This window comes from Aristolochia californica, unplaced genomic scaffold (assembly GCF_029961685.1).
Source record: "Aristolochia californica isolate CCGP_79_NKW_82.1479 unplaced genomic scaffold, dmAriCali1.0.hap1 SCAF_10, whole genome shotgun sequence".
In the NCBI taxonomy this organism is placed as follows: Eukaryota; Viridiplantae; Streptophyta; class Magnoliopsida; order Piperales; family Aristolochiaceae; genus Aristolochia; species Aristolochia californica.
In genome coordinates, this window is record NW_027181771.1 from 14,855,700 (window position 1) to 14,869,257 (window position 13,558).

The 13,558-nt window shown below is 38.8% G+C and overlaps 1 protein-coding gene across 1 annotated transcript; it reads right to left on the reverse strand.

The window, feature by feature from the left end:
- Positions 1 to 9,766: 9,766 nt before the first annotated feature.
- Positions 9,767 to 12,856, reverse strand: LOC137942876 (uncharacterized). Its single transcript, XM_068788599.1, has one exon. It carries the CDS (start codon positions 12,854 to 12,856, stop codon positions 9,767 to 9,769), a length of 3,090 nt encoding a protein of 1,029 aa, XP_068644700.1.
- Between the last annotated feature and the right edge of the window lie 702 nt (positions 12,857 to 13,558).

The window sequence follows — 13,558 nt, forward strand, 5'->3', positions numbered from 1 at the left end:
AACTTTTTGTAAATGGGCAAAATAATGGCTTGTTTGACTCAGGTAAATATTCCACCACACGTTCACTTGGGAATTTAATGTTATTCTCTTTAAAAGGTTTGGATCCGTAGGTCATTCGCATCTTGAACATGTTTCATGCATGCATATCCATTTTTTAAAATATGTGTAGAAAAATCTCTTTCTTATAAAATTCCGTGCAATTAGGGTTGAACAAGTGGAATTTCCCGAACTTGGATAACAAAACTTTTGTGTTCATTTGTAGTGTGTGAATGAATTTTATTTACTTACATTTGTTATGGCTTTAAATTCTTTCCACACATAAACACTAAAAGTTTCATTTTGTTGTGATATATTTGCCTTTAATCTCTTTTTTGTTTTACGAGATGCAGGGAAAGTGAAAATTCAAGTTTCGATTTAAGAAAAAAAGTATACATCTAAAATGGAAATGAAAAATGCATAAATGTAGAGAAAGATAATTCCAAAAAGTGTCAATAATTTTGAGGGATTGTAAACTCTCTGTATTTTTTATATATTTGGTTCTGCAATCGTTGGGAAATGGTGGCGACAGGGGATTTTTAACTGAGTGTTAACACCCAATCCATAAGTCATTCCTTACAAAAATATAGCCCGTTATCCATGATAAATCACCTTACAATAAACTTTGATTTTTGGGTCAGCTTTTTGTAAATAGGAAAAATAATGGCAGGTTTGACTCGGGTAAATACTCCCACTGCATGTTCACTTGAGAATTTAATGTTATTGTTTTTAAAAGGTTTGGATAATTAGGTCATTTACATCTTTAACATGTATTAAGCATCGTAACCATTTTTTAAAACATGTGTAGAAAAATCTCTTTCTTATAAAATTCCAAGCTATTAGGGTTAAACAAGTGGAATTTCCCAAACTTACATAACAAAACTTTTGTGTTCATTTTTGGTGTGTGAATAAATTTTCTTTACTTAAATTTCTTAATGCTTTAAATTCTTTCCATACATAAACACTAAAATTTTCATTTTGTTTTGAACTATTTGCCTTTTATCTCGTTTTTTGTTTACAGGATGAAGGGAAAGTGAAAACTCTAGTTTTCATTCAAGAAAAAAGTATACATCTAAAATGGAAGTGGAGAGTGCAAAATTGTAGAGAGAGATAATTCCAAAAAGTGTCTGTAATTTTTAGGGAATGTAAACTCTTTTTAATTTATATATATCAGGTTTTGCAATCCTCGAGAAAAGGGTGAGGGGCGGGATTTTTAACTGAGTGTTGACTCCCAATCCACAAGTCATTCCTTACAAAAATAAAGTCCATTACGCATGATAAATCACTTTATAATCATCTATGATCGTTAGGTCATCTTTTTGTAAATGAGCAAAATAATGGCTAGTTTGACTCGGGTAAATATCCCACTGCACGTTCACTTGAGAATTTAATGTTACTCTCTTTAAAAGAATTGGATCCATAGGTAATTTACATCTTTAAATGTTTCAAGCATGCGTATCCATTTTTTTAAATATGTGTAGAAAAATCTCTTTCTTATAAAATTCCGACCTATTAGGTTGAACTAGTGGAATTTCCCAAACTTGGATAACAAAAATTTTGTGTTCATTTGTGGTGTGTGAATAAATATTTTTACTTACATTTGTTATTGCTTTAAATTCATTCCATACATAAACTCTAAAATTGTCATTTTGTTGCGATCTATTTGGTTCTTATCTCTTTTTTTGTTTACGAGATGAGTGGAAAGTGAAAACTCAAGTTTCGATTTAAGAAAAAAAGTATACATCTAAAATTTAAATGCACAATGCACAAATTTAGAGAGAGATAATTCCAAAAAGTGTCTATAATTATTAGGGATTGTAAACTCTTTGTATATTTTATATATCAGGTTCTCAATCATCGGGAAAATGGGGCGGCATGGGATTTTTAACTGAATATTGACAACAAATCCATAAGTCATTCCTTAAAAAAATATAGCCCATTATCCATGATAAATAACCTCCCAATAAACTTTGATCGTTAGGTCAGCTTTTTGTAAATGTGAAAAATAATGGCATGTTTGACTCGGGTAAATATCCCACCGCATGTTCACTTGAGAATTTAATGTTGTTGTATTTAAAAGGTTTGGATCCATAGGTCATTTGCATCTTTAACATGTTTCAATAATGCATATCCATTTTTTAAAACATGTGTAGAAAAATCTTTTTCTTATAAAATTCCAAGCTATTAGGGTCTAATGAGTGGAATTTCCCAAACTTGGACACCAAAACTTTTGTGTTCATTTTTGGTGTGTCAATAAATTTTCTTTAGTTACATTTGTTATTACTTTAAATTCTTTCCATATTTAAACTCTAAAATTTTCATTTTGTTGTGATCTATTTACCTTTTATCTCATTTTTTGTTTACGAGATGAAGGGAAAGGTAAAACTCAAGTTTTGATTTAAGAAAAAAGTATACATCAAAATGGAATTGCGCAATGCACAAATGTAGAGAGAGATAATTCCAAAAAGTTTTTGTAATTTTTAGGGATTGTAAACTCTTTTTAGTTTTTATATATCAGGTTCTACAATTGTCAGGAAAAGGAGGCGGGGGATTTTTAACTGAGTATTGACTCGCATTCAATAAGCCACTCCTTACAAAAATAAAGTATGTTACTCAAGATAAATCACTTTACAATCATCTATGATCGATAGGTCAACTTTTTGTAAATGGGCAAAATAATTGCTTGTTTGACTTGAGTAAATATCCCACCGCACGTTCACTTGGGAGTTTAATATTACTCTCTTTAAAAGGTTTGGATCCATAGGTCATTTGCCTCTTTTTTTGTTTCAAGCATGCACATCCATTTTTTAAAACATGTGTAAAAAAATCTTTTTCTTATAAAATTCAGAGCTATAAGGGTTGCTCTAGTGGAATTTCCCAAACTTGGATACCAAAACTTTTGTATTCATTTGTGGTGTGAAAATAAATATTTTTATTTCTATTTTTTATTGCTTTAAATTCTTTCCATACTTAAACTCTAAAATTGTCATTTTGTTGCGATCTATTGTCTTTTTATCTCTTTTTTTGTTCACGAGATGAATGGAAAGTGAAAACCCAAATTTTGATTTAAGAAAAAAGTATACATCTAAAATGGAAGTGCACAATGCAAAAATGTAGAGAGAGATAATTCCAAAAAGTTTCTATAATTTTAAGGTATTGTAAACTCTTTTTAGTTTTTATATATCAGGTTATGCAATCGACGGTAAAAGGGCAAAGTAGGGTATTTTAAACTGAGTGTCGACTCCCAAAATAAAATTCATTCCTTACAAAATGTATCCCGTTATGCATGATAAATAACTTTACAGTCATCTATGATGGTTAGGTCATATTTTTTTCAGTGGGCAAAATAATGGCTAGTTTGACTCGGGTAAATATCTCACTGCACATTCACTTGAGAATTTAATGTTACTCTCTTTAAATGGTTTGGATCCATAGGTCATTTGCATCTTTAACATGTTTCAAACATGCATATCCATTTTTTTAAACATGTGTTGAAAAATCTCTTTGTTATAAAATTTCGAACTATGAGGGTTGAACTAGTGGAATTTCCCAAACTTGGATAACAAAACTTTTGTGTTCTTTTTTGGTGTGTGAATAAATTTTCGTTACTTACACTTGTTATTGCTTTAAATTCTTTCCATATATATACTCAAAAATTTTCATTTTGTTGTGATATTTGCCTTTTAACTCATTTTTTATTTACGAGATGAAGGGTAAGGTAAAACTCAAGTTTTGATTTAAGAAAAAAGTATACATAAAAAATAGAAATGCACAATGCACAAATGTTGAGAGAGATAAATTCAAAATGTGACTGTAATTTTTAGGGACTGTAAAGTCTTTTTAGTTTTTATATATAAGGTTCTGCAATTGTCGGGAAAAGGGGGACGCGATGGATTTTTAACTGAGTATTGACTCCCAATCCATAAGACATTCCTTACAAAAATATAGCCCATTACACATGATAAATCATTTTACAATCATCTGTGATTGTTAGGTCAACTTTTTGTAAATGGGCAAAATAATGGCTTGTTTGACTCGGGTAAATATTCCACCGCACGTTCACTTGGGAATTTAATGTTATTCTCTTTAAAAGGTTTGGATCCGTAGGTCATTCGCATCTTGAACATGTTTCATGCATGCATATCCATTTTTTAAAATATGTGTAGAAAAATCTCTTTCTTATAAAATTTCGTGCAATTAGGGTTGAACAAGGGAATTTCCCAAACTTGGATAACAAAACTTTTGTGTTCATTTGTAGTGTGTGAATGAAATTTATTTACTTACATTTGTTATGGCTTTAAATTATTTCCATACATAAACTCTAAAATTTTCACTTTGTTGTGATGTATTTGCTTTTTATCTCTTTTTTGTTTTACGTGAAGCATGGAAAGTGAAAAGTCAAGTTTCAATTTTTAAAAAAAAGTATACATCTAAAATGGAAATGCACATTTCACAAATGTAGAGAGCGATAATTCCAAAAAGTGTCTATAATTGTTAGGTATTGTAAACTCTTTGTATTTTTTATATATTAGGTTCTGCAATCGTTGAGAAATGGTGACGGCGGGGGATTTTTAACTTTCATCATTGGGTCTGTTTTTTGTAAATGGGAAAAATAATGGCATGTTTGACTCGAGTAAGTATTCCCACCGCATGTTCACTAGAGAATTTAATGTTATTTTATTTAAAAGGTTTGGATCCATAGGTCAATTGCATCTTAACATGTTTCAAGCATGCGTATCCATTTTTTAAAACATGTGTAGAAAAATCTCTTTCTAATAAAATTCCAAGCTATTAGGGTTAAAAAAGTGGAATTTCCCAAACTTGGATAAAAAACTTTTGTGTTCATTTTTGGTGTGTGAATAAATTTTCTTTACTTAAATTTCTTAATGCTTTAAATTCTTTCCATACATAAACTCTAAAATTTTCATGTTGTTTTGATCTATTTGCCTTTTATCTCTTTTTTCGTTTACAGGATGAAGGGAAAGTGAAAACTCAAGTTTTGATTCAAGAAAAAAGTGTACATCTAAAATGAAAGTGGACAATGCCAAATTTTAGAAAGAGATAACTCCAAAAAGTGTCTGTAATTTTTAGGGATAGTAAACTCTTTTTAGTTTTTATATATATATAAGGTTTTGCAATCGTCAGGAAAAGGATGAGGCGGGGGAATTTTAACTAAGTGTTGACTCCCAATCCATAAGTCATTCCTTACAAAAATATATCCTGTTATGCATGGTAAATCATTTTAAAATCATCTATGATCGTTAGGTCATCTTTTTGTAAATGGGCAAAATAATGGCTAGTTTGACTCGGGTAAATATCCCACCGCACGTTCACTTGAGAATTTAATGTTACTCTCTTTAAAAGAATTGGATCCATAGGTCATTTGCATTTTTAACATGTTTCAAGCTTGCATATCCATTTTTTAAAACAAATGTAGAAAAATCTCTTTCATATAAAATTCAGAGCAATTAGGGTTGAACTAGTGGAATTTCCCAAACTTGGATAACAAAACTTTTGTTTTCATTTGTGGTGTGTGAATAAATTTTCTTTACTTAAATTTTTTATTGCTTTAAATTATTTCGATATAAGAATTATATTTTTTTTTGTGATTTATTTACCTTTTATCTCTTTTTTCGTTTATGAAATGAAGGGAAAGTGGAAATTCAAGTTTCGATTTAAGAAAAAAGTATGCATCTAAAATGGAAATGCACAATGCACAAATGTAGAGAGAGATAATTCCAACAAGTGTTTGTAATTTTTAGGGATTGTAAACTCTTTGTAGATTTAATTTATCAGGTTCTGCAATGGTCGGGAAAAGGGGGAGGTGGGGGATTTTTAACTGAATGTTATCTCCCAATCCATAAGTCATTCCTTAAAAAAATATAGGCTGTTACGCAAGATAAATCACTTTAAAATCATTTATGATCGTTAATTTAGCTTTTTGTAAATGGACAAAATGATGGCTTGTTTCACTCAGGTAAATATCCCACCGCACGTTCACTTAGGAATTTAATGTTATTCACTTTGAAAGGTTTGGATCCATAAGTCATTTGAATCTTTAACATGTTTAAAACATGCGTATCAATTTTTTAAAACATGTGTAGAAAAATATTTCTTATAAATTCCAGGCTATTTGGGTTGACCTAATGGAATTTCCCAAACTTGGATAAAAAGACTTTTGTGTTCATTTGTGGTGTGTGAATAAATTTTCTTTACTTACATTTTTTATTGCTTTAAATTCTTTCCATACATAAACTCTAAAATTTTCATTTTGTTGTGATCTATTTGACTTTTATCTCTTTTTTTGTTCACGAGATGAAGGGAAACTGAAAAACTCAAGTTTTGATTTAAGGAAAAAAGTATACATCTAAAAAGGAAATGCACAATTCACAAATGTTGAGAGAGATAAATTCAAAAAGTGTCCATAATTTTTTGGGATTGTAAACTCTTTTTAGTATTTATATATCAGGTTCTGCAATCGTCGGGAAAAGGGGGAGGCCGGGGATTTTTAACTGAGTATTGACTCCCAATCCATAAGTCATTCCTTACAAAAATATAGCCCATTACACATGATAATTCACTTTACAATCATCTATGATTGTTAGGTCAACCTTTTGTAAATGGGTAAAATAATGGCTTGTTTGACTCGGGTAAACATCCCCTTGCACGTTAACTTTGGAATTTAATGTTATTCTCTTTAAAAGGTTTGGATCCATAGGTCATTTGCATCTTTAACATCTTTCAAGCATGTGTATCCATTTTTTAAAACATGTGTAGAAAAATCACTTTCTTATAAAATTCTGACCTATTAGGGTTGAACAGGTGGAATTTCCCAAACTTGGATAACAAAACTTTTGTGTTCATTTGTATTGTGTGAATGAATTTTCTTTACTTAAATTTTTTATGGCCTTAAATCCTTTCCATGCATAAACTCTAAGCTTTTCATTTTGTTGTGATGTATTTTTCTTATATCTCTTCTTATGTTTACGAGATGAAGGGAAAGTGAAAACTCAAGTTTCAATTTAAGAAAAAATGTATACATCTAAAATGGAGATGCACAATGCACAAATGTAGAGAGTGATAATTCCAAAAAGTGTCAATAATTGTTAGGGATTGTAAACTCTTTGTATTTTTTAAATATCAGTGTCACGCGGTTAGATTTGGGCTAGGTCCGTCTAGCCAAGCGGAATATCTACCCCGTGCGGCCTAGCTCTTCCGAAGAACTAGTCAGCCTCCTTGAGCCTCGGATCCTCCAACCAATACTTCACACAAGAAGTTGCAAGCCAAATGGGACAACGAAAACACCAAGGTATAGAAGAGAAAAGCCTACTTTGTATTGAGAATACAAGATTACAAAGGGTGGCCAAACACTCTTGAAGGCCAAGGCTAAAAACTCTCTCTATACACCAAAAGAGTAAAGAAGGCTAAGGATTTTTCGACCCTTTTACAATGGGAGAGGCCTCTCTATTTATAGTCTCTCCCTAGGCCTTTTGAAATCTCTAAAAACGCTCAAAAATCCGTCAGATCCCAAAAATTTGGTTTCTGGCGTCAAGGGGCGCCCTGGTCAGGCTGGCGCCTGCCAGACCAGGGCGCCTGGCGACCTGGTAGCCAGGAAACCACATTTCGCTCGGGGCGCCTGGCGCCTGGCGGAAACCCCATTTCGCCCGTGGGCGCCTGGCGCCTGGCGCCTCAGGAAACCCCATTTTGCGCGGGGCGCCTGGCGCCTCAGGAAACCCCATTTCGCCCGCGGGTGCCTGCGCCTGGATTCCTGCATGCACGGGCGCCTGTGCCTGGAGTCCTGCCGCGCGCGCACCTGCGCCTGGCGTCCTGAGGAAACCCCATTTCGCCCTGCCTGGAGTCCTGGTTGGGCGCCAGCAACTCCATTTCGCCCCGCCAGGATTCCTGGTTGCGCCCAACCCCAATTCGCCCCGCTAGAAGTGTCTGCTGGCGTGCTGCCTTGTGTCTGAGCTGGCTGTTGGGGTTGTTGTGTACCTGGTTGCTTGGCCATCCGTTTGGCAAGCTCAAGTGTGTCTTCTTTTGCTGAAGTTGATGCTGGGCCAGCCATATGTGTGCGCCCCTCTGGGCCTTGCCATTGCACTTGGCCTTGGCCATTGCTTCTATTGTTGTGCACTGGACTTGCACAGTCTTCCACCTTGGTGTTTGGCCACACCATGGCTTCATCCTCCGTCTCATACTCCCACCGCCATAAGGCAGATGCCCTCGTCTGCAACCCCTGGCGATAGACGGCTACCTCCTTTTCGAACTGCCATAACTCGGCAGCGTCTTGCCATGTTGCCTCGCTTTCCGGTTGACCTTGCCACTTGACCAAGTATTGCGTCCTCCGGGGCTTGCCCCTTTGGCGCTCCCCTTGGTCTGCAATAATATACTCTACCCTATTGTCAAAGGTAGTAGATATATCCATGGGAGCTCTTGGGTCAACTACTCTGTCCAGGTCCGGATCTTCAAAATAGGGTTTAAGGTTCGATACATGAAAAACATTGTGGAACTTAAACCTTTTTGGCAGCTGCAATTTGTAGGCGAGGTTGCCCACACGTTCAATGATAGGAAAGGGTCCTTCATATTTCTTCAAAAGACCTTTGTTCCTGCTTCTAAGGTGACGAAATTGCTCAGGTCTGAGTTTGAGAAGGACCTGGTCACCAATATTGAAAGAAGACTCCCTCCTCTTCAAATCAGCATGTTTCTTCATCTTTTTGGCTGCCTTATGCAATAAGACCCGTGCCAACTCCGTTTTCTCTTTCCACCTCTTCTCCAGCTGATGAGCTGCTGGACTTTTCCGTGAAGTGTCTGGAAAGAGACCCGTGGGAGCCAAAGGCTGTCGTCCTGTCGCCAACTCGAAAGGACTATGCCCGGTTGATTCCGATTTCTACAAATTGTATGAAAACTGGGCCACGTCTAACAAGTCTGGCCAGTTTTTCTGATTTGCTGCAACAAAGTGGCGTAAGTACTGTTCTAACAAAGCATTTACCCGCTCAGTTTGGCTGTCACTTTGAGGATGAAAACTAGTGGAAAAACTTAGAGATGTTCCCATTAGTTTGAATAACTCGGTCCAAAATTTTCCTGTGAATCTGGGGTCACGATCACTGATGATCGTTGTGGGCAATCCCCAATGCTTCACCACATGTGCCATGAATGCTCTAGCTGCTCCGTCTGCTGTACAATCACTCGGCACTGCTACGAATGTTCCATACTTCGTAAATCTGTCTACCACCACCATGATAGACGCCAGCCCATCTTTCTTACGTAATCCAGAGATGAAGTCCATCGAAATAGACTCCCACGTCCGCTTTGGAATAGGTAAGGGCTGTAGCAAACCCCTAGGCTTGCGTTGTTCGATCTTATCTTGTTGACAGATAAGACACGTGCGCACAAACTCCTCCACATCATTCTCCATGTCTGGCCAATAATACTTGCCAGACAACAAGGCCAATGTCCTTCTTTGACCTGGATGTCCCGCCCACAAGGTATCATGGCATTCCCTCAAGAGGTCACGCCTTAGGTTATCGAACTTAGGCACATAAAGTCGATTACCTTTGGTCTTGAGCAATCCGTCGTCAAGCCAAAATCTTCTCGTATCTCCCAAGGCAGCAGCTTGTACGATGTTCTAAGCCTGGGCATCTTGGCGAATTCCAATCTGAATCTTGTCTAGCAACTCCGTACCAACTTGTGTAATTGCTGCCAAGGCTTGTAATCGCAAAGTTTCATTTTCTGTTTATGCGCCAAGATGGTCTTCCATGCGCGCGCGCTTGCCTTGCGTAAAGCGCATATCTCCTGCGCCTACGCTTGCGCCGCGCGCCTCTTCGTGTGCTGCTGCTACCGCACCGCGCGTGGTGCGCGTGAAGCAAGTGCCGTCTGCTGCGGTATGCGGGGATTCAGCCTCATGCGTCTTCTCCTCAGCCGCATGCGTGCAAGGTGCTGGTCCTTCTTGCGCCATATGCGCCAAGCTCTGGCTGGTCTCTTCCTCGTAAGAGATAGGTGCGTCCACCTTCCTGCTCAGTGCGTTGGCAGCACCATTTGTCTTCCCCGCCTTGTACATCATCTCAAAATCAAATTCGGCCAAGAAATCTTGCCACCGGGCCTGTTTTGGACTGAGCTTTTTCTGTGTAAGAAAGTAACTAGAAGCAACATTGTCAGTTCTTACAATAAATTTGGAGCCTAAAAGATAGTGCCTCCAAAGACGTAAACAATGCACTACCGCCGTCATTTCTCTTTCTTGTACAGTGTACCGTTGCTCAGTTTCATTGAGCTTCCTACTCTCATAAGCGACTGGGTGTCCTTCTTGTTCTAGCACACCCCCAATGGTATAATTTGAGGCATCGGTATGTACCTCAAATGGCTTGCTGAAATCAGCAAGGTGAAGCACTGGTTCAACCATCATGGTATCCTTCAGCCGCTGGAATGCTCCTTGGCATGAGTCCGTCCATCGCCATTTTTGGTCCTTCTTTAGGAGATCGGTCAAGGGGGCTGCTATAGCTGAGAACCCCTTGATAAACCTCCTATAATAGTTCGCTAAGCCAAGAAAACTTCTAAGCTCACGCACCTTGGTAGGGATTGACCAATCACGCACAGCCTCCACCTTCTTGCTGTCCATCCATATCTGTCCTTCCCCTATCCAATGTCCAAGAAAGGACACCTCTTGCAACCCAAATGAGCACTTCTCCTTCTTGACATATAGCTGATTGTGTCTCAATTTCTTGAACACTTTTCGAAGATGTTCTTTGTGCTCTTTCATACTCTTGCTATACACCACAATATCATCCAAATACACAACGACAAATTTGTCTAAGTACTCGGAAAATACCTCATTCATGAGAGTGCAGAAAGTTGCTGGTGCGTTGGTTAGGCCAAAGGGCATAACCATGAACTCGTAAGCCCCATATCTCGTTACACAAGTAGTCTTCCCCTCGTCTCCTTCCGCAATTCGAACTTGGTAGTAACCACTTCTCAAATCCAGCTTGGAGAAAACTCTAGCCTCCTTCAATTGATCAAAGAGATCAGCAATAAGAGGAATAGGGTACTTGTTTTTTATGGTTACCTTGTTGAGCGCCCTATAGTCGATGCATACTCTCATACTTCCATCTTTCTTTGTCTGAAATAGTATAGGGGCCCCAGAAGGTGCTTTGCTTGGCTTTATGAACCCAGAATCCAGCAGCTCACTGAGTTGTCTCCGTAATTCATCCAACTCTTTGGGCGCCATCCGATATGGTGCTTGTGCTGGCTTCCTTGCTCCGGGCTCAAGCTCTATGCGATGGTCTACCCCTCTTCTAGGTGGTAACCTCGCTGGAAGTTGCTCCGGCATGACGTCTCCATACTCATGCAAAACGGTTTGTATCTCCTTAGGGGTAGGCAATGCCTCATTCTGCTCCATAGCACAAAGAGAAGCAATGTAAGTAGAACAACCCTGCTTAAGACATTTCTTAAGCTGGAGGGCTGATAGCATTAAATCCTTGTTTGTTACATCTTTGGTCTCAACTTCAGAAATTGTACAAGGACTTTGCTCGTCCATAATTCCCACTACCCCCACATGTGGCATTATAAATGCCTTACAAACCTTGAAGAACTCCATTCCCAAAATTACCTTGAAATCGTCCATGCTAACAATGGTAAAGTTCTGAAATCCAACCCACTTGCCTATCACCACCGGTACATTCCTGGCAATGCCTTGGACTTCACGAGCAACAGAATTTACCGCCTTCATCTTGCTTCCATCTTTCTCTCCTCGTATTCTTAGGCGCCTAGCCTCCTCCTCCGAAAGGAAGTTGTGGGTAGCACCCATGTCCACCATTGCCTTAACAGTGTGTCCAGCAAGTGTGAGAGAAATAAAAAGAAGTTCTCTTGAGGGTCTTACCGGAAGTGGAGCAGCCTTCTCCTCCTTGGAACGGACAGCAGCATTGAGAAGGGTTAGAGAACCCATCCTAGGCTCAATTCCTCCATTTTCCATTTCTGTTTGAGCAGCGTTGAGGAGTCTCTTTTTAGGACAATCCCTCGCATAGTGCTCTCCCTCACAAATGAAACAATGTACCTTCTTCCTCTGTTTGTCCCCTCTCTTCTTTTCTTCCAGCCTAGCCTTGGTATCGTTTACCCATGGCTTCTTCTCCCCTTTCTCCTTCTTCTTAAATTTTTTTTTACCATTATTTTCCTTGGAAACCTTGTTAACCGAATCATTCTTCCTCTCGTATTCGGTTAACTTTTCAGCTGTAGATAACGCTGAAACTACTGTCTTTATCTCCCTCCTTCTCAATTCTTGCTCAGCCCATGGACGAAGGCCAGCAAGAAAGGAGAAGAGACGGTCCTCATCCGTCATGTTGGAGATACAAAGCATAAGAGAAGTGAAGGATTGTACATACTCTTTAATTGTACCTTTTTGCATCAATGCACGTAGTTCCTTCCTTGCTTGGTACTCGACATCCACCGGAAAGAACTGCCTCCGCAGCTCCCTCTTGAAATCCTCCCAAGTGTGGACGGGGTCCTCTCCCTCTTGCTCATCTCCCATGCGTCTTCTACACCAAAGAATCGCATCATCGGATAGGAACATGGCAGCTGTACTAACCTTAGCTTGCTCATCGGTGAGCTTGCTTGCATGGAAGTATTGCTCCACTTGCCATAGAAAATTATCTATGACCTTCGCGTCTCTCCCTTCATTGAAAGACTTCGGTTCGGGCACCTTTATCTTCGCTTGTGTGTGAACAGCCCCTCCATTTGCTAAGGCTCGTTCGCACAAAGTGAGTCTTGCCCCAAGCTCTCCCGAGAGATCTTTAACATCCTTCCCCGATCGTTCCATTTCCATCCTCATGACAGCCATGGCCGAATGGACGTCCTCTTCAAATCCTCTCAGCCAATTCGGAGTTGGCTGATCCTCCTCAATAGTCTTTTGAACAAATTCCTCCCAATTCGTACAAAGGTTCTCAACACTGTCCAACCGATGTTCAAGAGTAGAAAAATGAAAGTTAACATCACTTACTTGATCTTTGCCTCTTGAAGCATCTTCTCCACTTGTGGAAGCTATTGATTGCAACGTACGCTCTGATACCAGTTGTCACGCGGTTAGATTTGGGCTAGGTCCGTCTAGCCAAGCGGAATATCTACCCCTGCGGCCTAGCTCTTCCGAAGAACTAGTCAGCCTCCTTGAGCCTCGGATCCTCCAACCAATACTTCACACAAGAAGTTGCAAGCCAAATGGGACAACGAAAACACCAAGGTATAGAAGAGAAAACCCTACTTTGTATTGAGAATACAAGATTACAAAGGGTGGCCAAACACTCTTGAAGGCCAAGGCTAAAAACTCTCTCTATACACCAAAAGAGTAAAGAAGGCTAAGGATTTTTCGATCCTTTTACAATGGGAGAGGCCTCTCTATTTATAGTCTCTCCCTAGGCCTTTTGAAATCTCTAAAAATGCTCAAAAATCCGTCAGATCCCAAAAATTTGGTTTCTGGCTTCAAGGGGCGCCCTGGTCAGGCTGGCGCCCGCCAGACCAGGGCGCCTGGCGACCTGGTGGAAACCCC

Coding starts and splice junctions, on each gene's coding strand:
- LOC137942876 (XM_068788599.1), bottom strand. CDS start 12,856: ATGGCTGTCATGAGGATGGAAATGGAACGATCGGGGAAGGATGTTAAA.